The 14,859-nt window shown below is 40.6% G+C and overlaps 1 protein-coding gene across 1 annotated transcript; it reads left to right on the top strand.

Annotated features, from left to right (window-relative positions):
- The first annotated feature begins 126 nt into the window (after positions 1-126).
- LOC131312566 (protein POLLENLESS 3-like) lies at positions 127-4,948 on the top strand. The gene is made up of 5 exons (XM_058340416.1): positions 127-509; positions 1,995-2,207; positions 2,801-2,949; positions 3,036-3,104; positions 3,433-4,948. The coding sequence occupies exons 1-5, from the start codon at positions 309-311 to the stop codon at positions 4,733-4,735; spliced, it is 1,935 nt and encodes a 644-aa protein (XP_058196399.1). The 5' UTR covers positions 127-308; the 3' UTR covers positions 4,736-4,948.
- Positions 4,949-14,859: the final 9,911 nt, after the last annotated feature.

Genomic DNA, 14,859 nt, shown 5'->3' with positions numbered 1-14,859 from the left:
ACCAATTCACTATAGCCGTAAAAGACAGCAAAATCCCTCGTGCCCGTCGCACGTGCCCAAGATCACGATCCCCAACGGATACTTTTATATAACGGCTAGTTCTCCCCCTTCCCCCCTTTCCCAACTCTCTCTCCCTCCCTCGCCCACCCCCCAACCCCGTTTTCATTCATCGCAGCTCTCTCTCTCTCCTACTGGCAACTCACTGAAAAGAATTTCCTTTGTCCACTAAGAAAAGAGTCTGAAGGCCTTGTACTTGAAACGAGTTTCATGAAGTAATCCTTTTTTCTTCCATCAAGAAGCAAGTCACAATGTTGAATAATGGTAACGAGAACTTTCAGGCGAGAGGGTTTTCGACGCCGCCGCCTCAGGGGAAGTGGAGGCGGTGTTCGCCGCCGGTGAGGCAACCTCTCTCGGAGAAGAAGCCTCAGGCGGCCAAAACCGATCTCTTCCACGTCATTCACAAAGTTCCCGCCGGCGACTCTCCCTACGTCAGGGCCAAACACGTTCAGGTAATTCCCTTTGACCTAAAATCTTGTTCTTGTTCTTTCTCGGCGGGTTTGAGTTGAATCGTGTTTTCTTGTTGAAATTGGGTCAGTGTTTGTTTTCCAAGAATGTTGTATTTTATGGCTTATCAAAACAAAATAAGAACGTTGTATTTTATGGGGATCATACCTGTTCACGTTACTTATGTTGGTTATTCTAGGTTTTTTAATTATTTATTTTTGGGTTTGATTAGATGATTGTTTCATGTTGCATTGGGTTAGTGTTTGCTTTCCAAGAAATTTACCAGTTGATGTCTTACCCTATTTCTCTGCTTTTCATTTGGTCTTGCTTTTGAAATCTTTGGTGTATTGATATACTTATTGATAACTGGATGTCTGAGTTAGCTTGCGCGCATTTCGAATAAATCCGGGGCCTTTAAGTTAATGGTCGGCATACCTCAAATGGCCCCAAGGTTTAGAATGTTAGGCCTTCATGGGATTTGAACTTGTGATCTCTTGGTTAGTTGCTTTCTCATACCACTTGACCAAATCTTTGGTGTAGTAGTATACTTATCTCTAGGGGGGTTAAATGCAAACTTTCTAATGTTCTGGGTCTTAGACATATTTTGTGAAAATTGAAGCTGCAATTGGTGTATTTTTGAATCATTACTCTTGACAAAACTTAGCAATTATGAAGCATCTTGCACTTTCTTCCAAAAATTTCCCAAGTTACATACATGCCCAGTCATTATTTTCTTGACATACTTGTTAGTTGATTGCAATAGACTTCCACTGCTGCTGCCATAACATTTGGATTTCTTTGTTGGTGAGTAGTATAACCACTTGCTTTGGCTTGATTTTCAATCAACCGATCACCCACCTGAAAATTCATGCGGAAATTTGAATGAATACATTTTTTTGTTCACGTATAGTTTATAAGCCCTATTTTCAAGCAAATAAGTTGACAATAAATGAGGCGTCAAATCAATGCTGAATCACTGATGGAGTAGTTTTTTTTTATCAGCAAGGAAAAATTACACACTTAGATGTTAGATTTCTTTGGTCAGAAAGAGTGCGACATTTTTTTCTAAGTTATTTCGTTGGTAACTATATGTCAATCACCATTGTTGTTTGTGCTTTTCAAATCAGGTTAATGCTGATTGTTGTTTTTATTTTCATGCTGAAAGATCACCTGCTTAGATTTTAGTGTTCTCTGGCCAATAAAGTAGTGCCTTATTTTTGTATGATGTTTCATGTGTTTGGGAAGTAGTTGATTGTTTCATTGTTATCCCAATCACCATCACATTGAGTTCCTTTGAAATCAGGTGAAATGTTCAAATACTGCTGATAGTTCCTTTTTTTTGTACCGCACAATTAGCCATTTAGTACTTGAGTTCTTTGGTCTAAAAAGTAGTGCCTTGTTTTTAGTATATATTTGGTGTGATTGGGAGGTACTCGAGCTATTTCATCATTGCCTTATTATGCATGGTTTTGATTTTAAACTTCTAACAGCTGATAGAGAAGGATCCAAGCAAGGCAATTTCACTGTTCTGGGCGGCAATAAATTCTGGTGATAGAGTTGACAGTGCCCTGAAAGACATGGCAGTTGTGATGAAACAATTAGATCGATCTGATGAGGCGATTGAGGCAATTAAATCATTTCGTCATTTGTGCCCCCTTGAATCTCAGGAATCTCTTGACAACGTACTAGTTGAGCTCTACAAGGTACGATACATTCCTTTCGATAATTAACGTATATTTCATTTCGTATATTTTCTCAGTTTTGCACCTGTACCAAAGTTCATAGACATACCTACTGCTCTCATTATGTAACTGTGTACTTTTGTTTGTGTATACGTGCTTGTGGATGTCAGTCAGAAGGTTACTAGTGTTTGGAAATCCGATTTCGATTCATAGCATTTGTTGATATCTAAAATTGTGCGTAGTATCATAATTTGGAATATCTAACACTTGCAATCTTTTGTGGGGAAGGTTCCTGCCTCTGAAATGGTTTTGTTCAAGACAATGAACATTGAGGGTGAACTTGACAGATCAAGTTACCTTCACAGTGTTCAAACCAACCTTAGAATGCACAGCTTATAATCTAGATTTGCTTCGATGGTTTAATCTTCTTGATGATGAAGTGCAATAAGCATCAAAATTCAAAAATGAGAGGCCCTAATCAAGTACATACGGTTATGAAATGATTGATAATATGAAACTGAAAATAAAGTATTCCTGATTGACCTTATTCAAGAACATTTCATAATCTCATCATCTTTTTGGTGATTGAAACAAATATTTATCTGTGGATGCAGAGATCTGATAGGATTGAAGACCAGATAGAAATGCTTCAGCGTAAGGTGAAGAATATTGAAGAAGGCATGGCTTTTGGTGGGAAGAGATCAAAATCTGCTAGGTCTCAGGGGAAGAAGATTCAAATCACAATTGAACAAGAGTATTCAAGGTGCATATTGCTGCTGACATTCTAGTTTTGAATCCCAGTCCTAATTTGGTATTTCTAGCATATTCATTTGAGTTCAAATACTGCAGGTTATTGGGGAACTTGGCATGGGCATACTTGCAGCAGAATAACTTCAAATCAGCAGAAGAGCTTTACAGGTATGATCTTCATGCATCACTTATCAAGGGAAAGAGAAGGCATGCTATGAAAATCTCAAGAGCTAAAAATAATATTGTTCACAATCAAAATTGATCGCAGACAAAAACTATTGCAGTAATGGAAATTGAAGTAGTTGGTAAAGCTTGAAAGTCAAACTTGAGTGAGTTTTTTGGTTAAATTTTGGGCTTTTAGATACGGCTTTATGAAGCTTCAGAGAAGGGGAACGTCACAATGGTGTTCTCCTTTTAAAAATAAACTAGTATAATCATGGTATCGTGTCCCTGATGACAGAAGAACTTTTCTCACATAAATAATTCATTTATGCAGAAAAGCACTGTCTTTTGAGGCAGATAAGAACAAGCAGTGCAATCTGGCAATATGCTTGATGCACATGGACAGAATGATTGAAGCTAAATTGCTGCTTCAAACCACACAAGCTTCACCTATAGATGGACAATCTGATGATTCGTACCTGAAATCCTATGAGCGTGCTACTCAAGTGCTGACTGAATTGGAATCAAAATCAGGTGTCGGAAATAACCAAGAAAACCCATCATTTGGACATGGAAACTTTTCAGAGTCTTCTCCGCGGACACTGTTTGTCGATGCATGGAAGAAAGGATTTTATAGTGAAAACTCATATGAAAGAAAAGTCAGTTTTGGCAGCAAAAGGAATGACAAATGCATTAGTAATGGTGAGATAGAACCTGGTTCCTTCAACAAGAAAGCATATTATTCTTCTCCTGTTCCTGGTAGTGGAATCCCAAAAGTCCCATTTACTCAACCAAGATGTTCATCGTCATTTAGTCATGGGGATCAGCAAAGGGCATTTTGGAGAGACTTTGGTGTTAGTGGTTGTAGCCGTAAGTTATCATTTGAGCAACAAATGAGCCATCAATGTTTTGATGGGCGAATGCCAGCTTTTGCTAAGGAAAGGTCAAAAGCTGCTTTGCAAAAATCAGAAATTGGTTCACCAAGTGTTAATGGAAATTGGAGAAAGACAATTGTGAAAGGAGACCTAGACGGAAACTGTCGGGAAAATGATAGGCATAATAATTTGGCAAGACAAGGGGAAGTTTTCTCTAATGGGGATTGGGATCAGAAAACCAATATTTGTACTGCAAACAGTGTGAGAACGACAGAAACAGACGAGACCAAAAGTTTTATAAGAAACAACTCTGGAAATTATGGTAAGTGCCATGACCCCATTGATTTGAATCCGACATGTAAGAGTAAGAAGAGTTGGGCAGATATTGTTGAAGAAGATGAACAAGAATTGTTAGAATTTGGCGATGAGAATGTGAATTCAAACATTAGTTGTCCGAATGTCACTCCACTCAATGAGATAGAGAAACTGAGCCGAAAGATTGAATCTATGGATTTAAAAGATGGGTATTACACTCAACCCCAAACTGCTGCTTCATCAATGAACAGAACTACGCGACGATCTTTGTGCTTTGATCATCAGCAGAAGTCATGTCCATTGGCTTTGAACTTTGAAGGTAATGATAACTCTATGCTGGTAAATGAAAGGGAGGATATATCCGGAAATGGCACTACATTATTGCGGAGAAACAGGTTGCAGGTGTTCAGGGACATAACTGTTTCTACCGAAAGTCCACAGCCTTGAACGGAATTCTGTATTGAACAAGAGTACCTTCTGTATAGAACAAGAGTACCTCATACCACAAAACCCCCCACACCCCATCATGCATTTTTTGGCAGTTCAATTTTTTTTTCCTTCTCTTCTTGATTCGTCTGCTTTTTTCGTGTGTAAAGAGTGTATATGTAATGCATGTGATGAAAGTTTGTTAAATGAACTCTTTAAGATTTGGGTGTTCCAATTCTTTGCATATTTGTTACGTTTCTGTAACACGTCTGGAACAAAGACTTTTTTCGCGGCCCCTGGATCACAAACAAGCGCAAGAGCAGCAGCAAAATCTTTTCTTTCATCATATACTAGGACTCTAGACAATACCGAAGCGAGTACTGGAAATGAAAGTACACTGTTTAGAGGAGCCATCTTTTGTAAGGCAATACCGAAGCGAGTAGCCGCCTTTCAAACTGATCTTCAATGAACAGAGAAACAAATGAGTTTGTCTTCAGAATGTTGTTACCTCATAGATAAGTGAACCAAAAAAGAGAAGTAAACAATTCACCGACTATGATAAATTACGGACCACAGAATGTCGAAACTTATTACCGCGTTTTAGATCGAATGAAAACAGATCGGACGAGTTAATTTGTTTTTCTCTAACCCAAATTTCCGTTAGAACCGAATTCAAAATGGTCACCAATAATTGGTGTAAAAGAACAGTAGTGAAAACAGATTAACCAAATAAACCGTTCAGGAGAAAGCTATGGTACACAGGATATACTGTATGTCTAAATTATGATAATTTTTGATTTTCATTATGCCGATTTTTGGTTTTCTAACACATATTTATGATTCTAGTTACGATTTGTACTTTAAAATTTACCTGTTGAATAAGTCATTAGCAGGTTACTCATAATTAAAAAATATTGTTATTATGTAACCATAATTATTCGTACGAGAATCTATAATACTTGTACTCTAACCAAATATATGCGTACAATATCAAAAATTAAATAATGCTACCTATAAATGTTATAACAATCCTATAAATTGGCATTATCTTACCACAATGAGTCGTACCAAAAAATTTTTGATTCGTATGATATCTCGTAGCAAAATCAAAATATGTCGTACCAGAATCAACAATTGTTATACCCAAGCCAAAAATATTTGTAAAATGCCACAAATTTTATAAAATAACCACAATTGCTATGACAACACCTAAAATTGTCATTTTCTTATCAGAACGTGTCGTATCAAAAGAAAACATATGTAAATATCACAAATTATATAACAAACCACAATTGTTATGACAATACTATAAATTGACGTTTTCTTATCACAATGTGTCGTACCTGTAACGACCCTAATTTTTATCAATAAAATTATAAGTTTAATAAAAATTTCTTTTACTCGATTGTCTTTTTATTTATTTATTTGAGTGTTGATATTATAAACAAATCCTAAACTAATTAAACTTAGGCCCGGAGGCCTTAATATATATATATATATATATATATATATATATATATATATATATATATATATATATATATATATATATATATATACACACACACACATACACATACATGGGGAGAGAACCGAGAGTGGGTTTTCCATCCAAAGAGCTTATCATATCACCTCATCATTTCAACCCTATGACATCCTATTATCTAGCCTTATGAGTCTAGTAGAGAGAAAGAGAGAGCAATTCGGATGAGAGGGAGAGAATACAGTGTTCTCTTACATCACCCACCACCTCTCTTACACATTTTATCTCTTTTCCATCAAATCAAATTAGTGAGAGAGAAATATCGAGACAGGGAGAGAGAGAGAGAGAGATTGCCGAGAGAAGAGAGGGAGAGTGAGATAAGATTTCCACCAGATTTTCCTCCCACATGCACCATCATATCACCCTATATAATCTATTAAGAATAGTTTTGCCAGACTAGAAATTAAAGACTGAGTAAGTAAGGGTGTGTGCCATGAAAAGAGAGAGAGAGAGAGAGAGAGAGAGATTACCGAAGGGGGAGAGAGGGAAAGGCTGGGATTTTTATCTAAATTCCCATCAGTCATGACTATTGACTAGGCTATGACACTCTATAATATATATATATATATATATAGCTTATAAGAGAGAGAGAGAGAGAGAGAGAGAGAGAGAGAGAGAGAGATATGAGATATCTAGGAAAATCTCATCATAGTGGACCTACTTCATCCTAATTCTTTGCCTTATAAGTCTAGGAGAGAGAGAGAGAGAGAGAGAGAAGTCAAGACCCTATAAATACCCCTTTCCCTTTTTCCATTCTGGGCACCACCAACTTTCTTCATCCTTTCCTCTTTTGGAAAATTTGGGAGGAATAGAGAGAGAGAGAGAGAGAGAGAGAGAGAGAGAGAGAGAGAGAGACGAGATAGGAGGAGAGGAGGAGAGAGAGGGAGAAAAATTGGTTGCATATTCAACACCTTGTAACCACTTTCCAGTTAGTCTACTCCACTTTTATTTACTTTCCATTTTCCTAAGAAGAAAAAGCTAGGTGTCGGGTCAAACCAAGGCCTAAAGGAGACGTACCGTTTGTGACCCGATCCAATGCTATCGTAGTCAACCCGCTACCGCCAAGAAGTAAGGTAGAAACCTCCTACCTACTCACCTAAATATAATAGTGCTACATGTTCGTTGTTTTAAAAAAAAATATTGATCTAGAGAATTTCATAAAATTTCCCGCATAATCAGTTTGTTGGAAAAAAATTAAGATGCTAACGTCGTTAAAATTTTCGTTGAATTAAGGAAACTAGTTTTCCATTATAACTGCTTGTAAGAAAAGAAGCATAGTTCCTGGAACCTAAAAAGAAAATGGGTTTTGTTTGCATGAAGGAAAAGTCTTCATTGTGCCAAGTGTACTAACTTTTGTTTTAGTTTAGAAAAGAAGCATACTTGTAGGAAGGTATTCCCGAACAGGTACAAAACGAGCCCGAGCACGGTCAAAGAAAAGGTCAACGCATTATGGACCAGTGATATGAGAAGTCAATAGGTCCAGAGAGGTTGTACGATTCTCGGTGCAATAACACGAGACGTTATTGGACCGAATACAAGGAAAATTACAAGAGATGCCACTGTTCAAGAAACTTGTTCGGCAAGAGAGAGCCGAACAGGAGGAGAGCTCCTTAGAAAGGATATGGTCCAAATTGTTTCCTTAGGACCAGTTACATGTGAAGTAACTGGTCTAGGCCGTCTGTTCGGCCATGAGATGGCCGAACAAAGAGAGAAGACCTATTAGAGGGAACATTCTAGAAGTGTCCAGAATCACTGGTATTCCGTTACGGGATGAGATCCCAAGAATATAGGATCTAAGAAAGATACCCAACGAGTATGGGATGTTCGGCTTGTTATGGAAAGAGTCCTACGAGGATTAAGGAAATAAACTGATAAGGGAACGAGAATCCAAGAGATCCTAGTTTTCCTATACGAGGTAGGAAACCTAGGGCAATATGGATACTTGGGCAGCAAACATCCATAAATCTATAAATATGAGGTAAACCTAGAGGAAAGAGGTACGCAATACACTGCATTCTTATTGCTTTCCTACTGATAATTAGGGTTTGATCGCTAGTACGAAATACTAACAAAGGCATCGGAGGGCCTTTGCCACGAGAGGCAAAGGTGCACTCACTCCTTTTCTGTTTTGCAGGACAAGGGTTTCTTTGACAAATTAGGGTTACGTTCAAGAGGCACGTGAAGCCGCTGCATTCCAGTGCTGTTCAGAGCACTACTTGAATTTGTCCCCCTACAATTGGCGCCGTCTGTGGGAAACGAAAGAGTTCCCTTTGAAATACGACCATGGTGGAAATAGATCCAGCAACGCCACACGACCCAAAGGATGTGTTAATTGAAGGAGGGGATAAGTCTCCACCCGGGGCTCCGAGAAAGCCCGAAGGAGGACACAAGAGGACCACGAGTAAGGGCCACCCCTTTACTATCCACGGCAACTCCAAAAATAGAGATGGAGAGACGGCATCGAAGTCCACGAGAAGGACTAAATCCCATCGAGGGGATGAATCGATTGCACACTCCAGAAGTGTATACCGTGGCGAAGACATTCTTGATAAGAAGAGACAAGAAATTGAGGAGTATGCTCGTTTGATCAAAAAACGAGAACATGAAATCAGAGAACTAGAGAGAGTCAGAGAACATCCGGAGGACTCTGGACTATCTCGAAGAAATTCTAGAGGCAGTAAATACGCTTTGGTACAATACCAAAAGGCTCCTTCACGAGGAAGGAGGAGCAGGAGTAGAAGTCTGACCCCGAGGCGACATAAAACTTCTCCACGAAAAGGGAGGAGCAAGATCCGAACACCCGAGCGAAGGAGGGTATCTCCAAGAAAGAGGAGAAACAAAGGTCGAAGCTCTACCCCCGAGGAGGAAGGGAGTAGGGACAGGTACGAGAGACCTGATTCCGATTGGGAACGAATTAGATCCAAGAAAGGACCAGAGGATGAAGCCATGACTGCACGGGAAGCAGCACGGAAAGCACTTCAGAATATAGCATCCTCCCCTTTTGCAAAAAAGTTACAGGAGGCTAGATTGCCGACCAGGGTAAAGCACGGAACATTCATCCTCTACGAGACAGATGCTGATCCCGTGGCCCATATACAGCATTACCAGCAAGCAATGTTTATGCATGAAGGGGATGATGCAATCATGTGCAAGATGTTCCCGTCGAGTTTAGGGAAGGTTGCTTTGTCGTGGTTCCACAAATTGGGCTCACGCTCTATCCGAACATGGGTGCAGTTGGCCGAGGAATTCACTGCACGGTTCTTGACGAGCAGGAAAGCTCCCAAAACCTTTGAGAGTCTTTCTTTTATGAAGCAAGGAGAGGACGAGCCGATCAGGACTTATGCAAAAAAGTACTGGGAAACCTTCAACGAGATTGAAGGATGTAGTGAAGAATACGCAATAGCCACGTTTAAAACAGGCTTACCTGTTCGGGGGGAACTGCGTAAGTCTCTAAACATGAGTCCCGTGCAGACATTGGCAAAATTGATGGAGAGAATTGAGCAGCACGCCAGGAACGAGGATGACATCCTACGAGAGGATGGAAAGTTGGCCGCCGAGCAAGTAAAGGGGCCTATAAAGAAAGCTGACAAGCCAGAGCCCAAAACTTATCGTGAAAGAAAAGATTATGGGCAGGCGAAGAAAGAGCAGTTCAAGGATAAACAAGCCTCGGATCCCAAGTCATTCTTTTCGATAAACACGGTTTGGAAAGAGCCCATTTACAGGATTCTTTATCGAATAAAGAATCAACCATATTTCAAATGGCCCCCAACTCTTGGTGGGAATAAAGATGCAAAACGTGCTACGAATCAGCACTGCAGTTACCATAAGGATTGGGGTCACATGACAGAGGACTGTGAGATGTTTAAACGACATCTTGATGATTTGGTCTTACGAGGCTATCTCAAGGAATTTATCCAAGAAGATTCCAAGGATAAAGACAAGGCAATGGAATTGGATTACGAACAGAATCCAAAAGGGGTAATCCATATGATACATGGATTAGCCGAACCTTATACGAGAAATGAGGTGAGATTGCTTTAGAGACAAGTGAAACACGACCAACATGTGATGCAGTTGGGGAAGAAAAGAGGGCGCAACGAAGGGGCAAGCAACGAAGGCATAGTTTTTACGGATGAAGATCTGGGAGGAGTCCAGGTACCACACAACGATGCTTTAGTCATAACCCTACGAGTTAGGGAATATGATATGGAAAGAATCCTGGTGGATTCAGGGAGTTGCACCGAAGTGCTATACTACGATGCATTCAAGAAACTAGGGCTCACACAAGAAGATTTGGTACAATCAGTAACTCCATTGGTCGGATTTGGGGCAGGAGCAGTTTGGCCGTTAGGCAAGGTAACTTTGCCTGTTCGGGCTGGGACAGTGGTGCTACGAACCGACTTCTTAGTGGTGGACGTACCGTCTTCCTATAACGTGATTATAGGGAGAACATGGTTGCACACGATGAGAGCAGTCTCTTCAACTTTCCATCAGATGGTAAAGTTCCCAGGGTCTAATGGGATTGAGCACATCAAAGGTAACCAAAAGATAGCTCAACAATGTTTGGTATCCATCATAAAAAGAGTCCATAATGCCCACCATGTTAATACTGTGGAAATTTCGGATCTGCCGACCATCGAGGATATTGGAAAAGACCCAACCGAAAGGGTAGTTGAGGATTTGAAGAAAACACAGATCAACGAGACTGATCCAGATAGGTATTTTTTAATTGGGGAATCACTGCCAGAAGAGGAAGAGAATGAATTGATAAGTTTTTTGAAAACTTATGTCGATGTATTTGCTTGGACACCAGAGGAGATGCCTGGGGTAAGTGCAGATGTTATTTGCCATCATTTAAATATAGATCCACAGCATAAACCGGTCATTCAAAAGAAGCGAAGGGCAGCCGTACAGCACGTTGACGCTGTAATTGAAGAAGTGGATCATTTGTTGGAAGCCAAGGCAATAAGGGAAGTTTATTATCCAAAATGGCTATCAAATACTGTTGTCGTCAAGAAAAAGAACGAAAAATGGCGTGTGTGTGTTGACTTCACAGATTTAAATAAGGCGTGCCCAAAGGATAGTTTTCCTCTTCCAAGGATTGACCAGTTGGTTGATGCAACAGCGGGATATGGACGGATGAGTTTTCTCGATGCATATCGAGGATACCATCAAATTGCAATGTTCGGGCCAGATCAGGAGAAGACGTCTTTTATTACACCACGAGGGTTGTACTGTTATAATGTCATGCCTTTTGGATTAAAGAATGCAAGGGCAACGTATCAGAGACTGGCAACCATCATGTTCAGAAAATTGCTCGGCAAAACTATGGAGGTTTACATAGATGACATGGTGGTGAAAAGTAAAGCTGGGCAAGGCCATATTGCAGATTTGAGAGAAGCTTTTAAGATTTTGAGGAAATACAAGTTGAAACTCAACGCCTCGAAGTGTGAGTTTGGAGTCGGCTCTGGAAAGTTTTTGGGCCATCTTGTAACTCTAAGGGGAATAGAGGCGAATCCCGACCAAATAAAGGCCTTGCAAAATCTGGAAAGTCCTCGGACAACGAAAGAAGTCCAACGATTAACTGGGATGGCAGCAGCTCTTAATCGATTTATTAGCCGATCAAGTGACAAGTGCAGACCTTTCTTTCAGCTGTTGAAGAAAAAGGAAGGGTTCGAATGGGGAGCAGAATGTGAACAAGCCTTCCAGGATCTAAAGGGATATTTGGCCTCTCCTCCCCTTCTTTCGACTCCAGAAACAGGTGAGTCTCTAGTTTTATACTTAGCTGTTTCTGAGCATGCTGTGAGTGCAGTACTTTTAAGAAATAAGGGATCCGAGCAAATCCCAATTTATTATGTGAGCAAAACTTTGTTAGATGTCGAAACAAGGTATTTGCCCCACGAGAAATTGGTCCTAGCATTAAGGACAGCAACTAGAAAATTGCCACATTATTTCCAGAGCCATAAAGTTGTGGTTTACACTGAGTTCCCATTAAAATCACTGCTCCGAAAGGCAGATTTCTCGGGAAGGATCTCGACTTGGTCCGTTGAGTTGAGCCAATATGACATCGACTATCAGCCGCGCACAGCAATCAAAGGCCAGGTGTTGGCAGATTTTGTTGCAGAATTCTCACCTGCGGTTGCACCTTTGCCTCCTACGAGAAAGGAGTGTGAAGCAAAGTCTCCTGTAACGAAGAAACAGGCATTAGCCGAACAAGATCCCCTGGAATGGAAGCTGTTCGTTGATGGGTCAGCTTGCAATACCGGATCAGGGATAGGGGTAGTTCTTTTTCCCCCTGGAGGATCAATGTTGGAACTATCAGTTCGGCTTGGGTTCAATGCATCCAATAACGTGGCGGAGTACGAGGCACTTTTAGCTGGTTTGAGAAGTGCAAAAACCCTAAGAGCCGAACATGTTAGGGTATATTGTGATTCACAGCTTGTAGTTCATCAGCTGTCCGGGCAATATGAAACCCGGAGCGAGAAGATGGCGGCATATGTACAGGTGACCAGAGATCTGCTCGATACCTTCGAAAGGGTGTATATTGAGCAGATAAGTTCTGGAAAGAATGCTCATGCAGATTCATTGGCATGGTTAGCTGCAGCTGTACCATTTGAGTTTAAAAGAAAAATAGCCGTGGAGTATCTGACTGAGCCGAGCATTGGGAGAAGTGTGGAGATGGTCTTGGACGTGAACCAAGGACCAAGTTGGATGGACCCAATAGTGGAGTTTTTACGAGATGAAACACTCCCTTTGGACAAAAAGGAGGCTCATAAAATTAGGACCAAATCTACTCGGTTCTGGTTATCCCCAGAAGGAAAACTATATAGGAAGTCTTTTACAGGACCCTACTTGCTTTGTGTGCATCCTGAGATGGTGCAAAAGTTCCTCCACGAAATTCACGAGGGAACTTGTGGAAGCCATGCTGGTGGTAGGTCCATAGCCCACCGAGCAATCACCCAAGGGTATTGGTGGCCGTACATGCAAGAAGATGCTAAGGTGTACGTAAAAATTTGTGAGAAGTGTCAGAAATTTTCACCAATGATTCGAACACCAGCCGAGGACCTGGTGCCGCTGACAAGTCCCTGGCCGTTTGCTCAATGGGGAATGGACATAGTGGGTCCACTACACAAGGCAACTGGGAATCGAAAATTCCTACTAGTTGCAACAGATTACTTCACTAAGTGGATTGAGGCTGAGCCATTGGCCAAGATCACTGAACCTATGATAGAAAGGTTCGTCTGGAAAAGCATCATAACTCGCTTTGGGGTACCTTATTCGTTAATTACAGATAATGGGTCACAATTTCAGAAGAAATTCAAAACTTTCTGTGCCCAGTATGGGATAAGAAATTATTACTCAACTCCAGCCTACCCTCAAAGCAACGGACAAGCAGAGGCTTCAAACAAAATAATCCTTGATGGGATTAAGAAACGTTTGAATAAGGCAAAGGGGAAATGGCCCGATGAATTGCCATTGGTTCTATGGGCATACCGAACAACGCCTAGGAGGTCTACGGGAGAGACCCCCTATTCATTAGCATATGGAACAGAGGCTGTTATTCCATTGGAAATAGGTCTGCAGACCAACAGGACCACTTTGGTTGAAAGTGGAGGAAATGACAGAGCCTTGGAGATTGAGTTAGACTTTGCCGAGGAACGACGAGAGCGGGCCTTGGTGCACTTGGCCTCATACCAAGAGCAGCTCATCAAAAGTTATAACAAGAATGTACACCCACGAGAGTTCGGTGTTGGAGACCTTGTGCTACGAAAAGTGCTCGGCAATACTAAAGTGGCTAATGAGGGAAAGCTAGGGGCGAATTGGGAAGGCCCATATCGAGTTACAAAAATCGCGGGCATTGGGGCTTATCGATTGGCAGACTTGGATGGGAACCCAGTGCCAAGACCTTGGAATGTCCATAATCTGAGAAAATTTTTTATATGAATAAATTTTTCTTTATGCACATCGTGATTGTGTGAAGAGTTACGAATAAAACTCTCTTGTGTTCTAGTTTTGTTATTTTAGCTACAAGGGGTACGAGTAACGCCCTCTTGTGTTTTACAGTTTATGAATGAAGTTACTTTTTTAGTATAAACTGTTGTTTTCTTGGTATTTGTTTTAAATACGAATTACAAAATTGGTTTCCCTCATTCGTATTGGGGAGCAGGGTATAGGATATCCATTTAAGTACGTGACACTTGAACACAAGTTCGAAACACTTGTGTAAATTTCAAAAGTTTAAGTACGTGAAACTTAAACTCAAGTTTAAAGTACGAAACTTTTAAGTCCGTGAAACTTAAAATGCAAGTACGAAACACTTGTGAGAACGCAAGTACGAAACACTTGTGAGAACGCAAGTACGAAACGCTTGTGAGAACGCAAGTACGAAACACTTGTGTGATGTTCTAAGTACGTGAAACTTAAAGTGTGAAAACACTTGTATGGAATTTAAGCCACGAAATATTCAAGTACGAGAAACTTAAACCCTTGCGATGCATACGAATACATGCATAGAGCATACGAGAATATGCACAAACAGTCCATAGCATATGAGAATATGCACAAACTTGGAAGCATACGAATATATGCATAAGTACGTGAA

Source organism: Rhododendron vialii, chromosome 2a (assembly GCF_030253575.1).
Source record: "Rhododendron vialii isolate Sample 1 chromosome 2a, ASM3025357v1".
In the NCBI taxonomy this organism is placed as follows: domain Eukaryota; kingdom Viridiplantae; phylum Streptophyta; class Magnoliopsida; order Ericales; family Ericaceae; genus Rhododendron; species Rhododendron vialii.
Note: the sequence above shows the minus strand (reverse complement) of the source record. Positions and strands in the feature narration are given on the sequence as shown.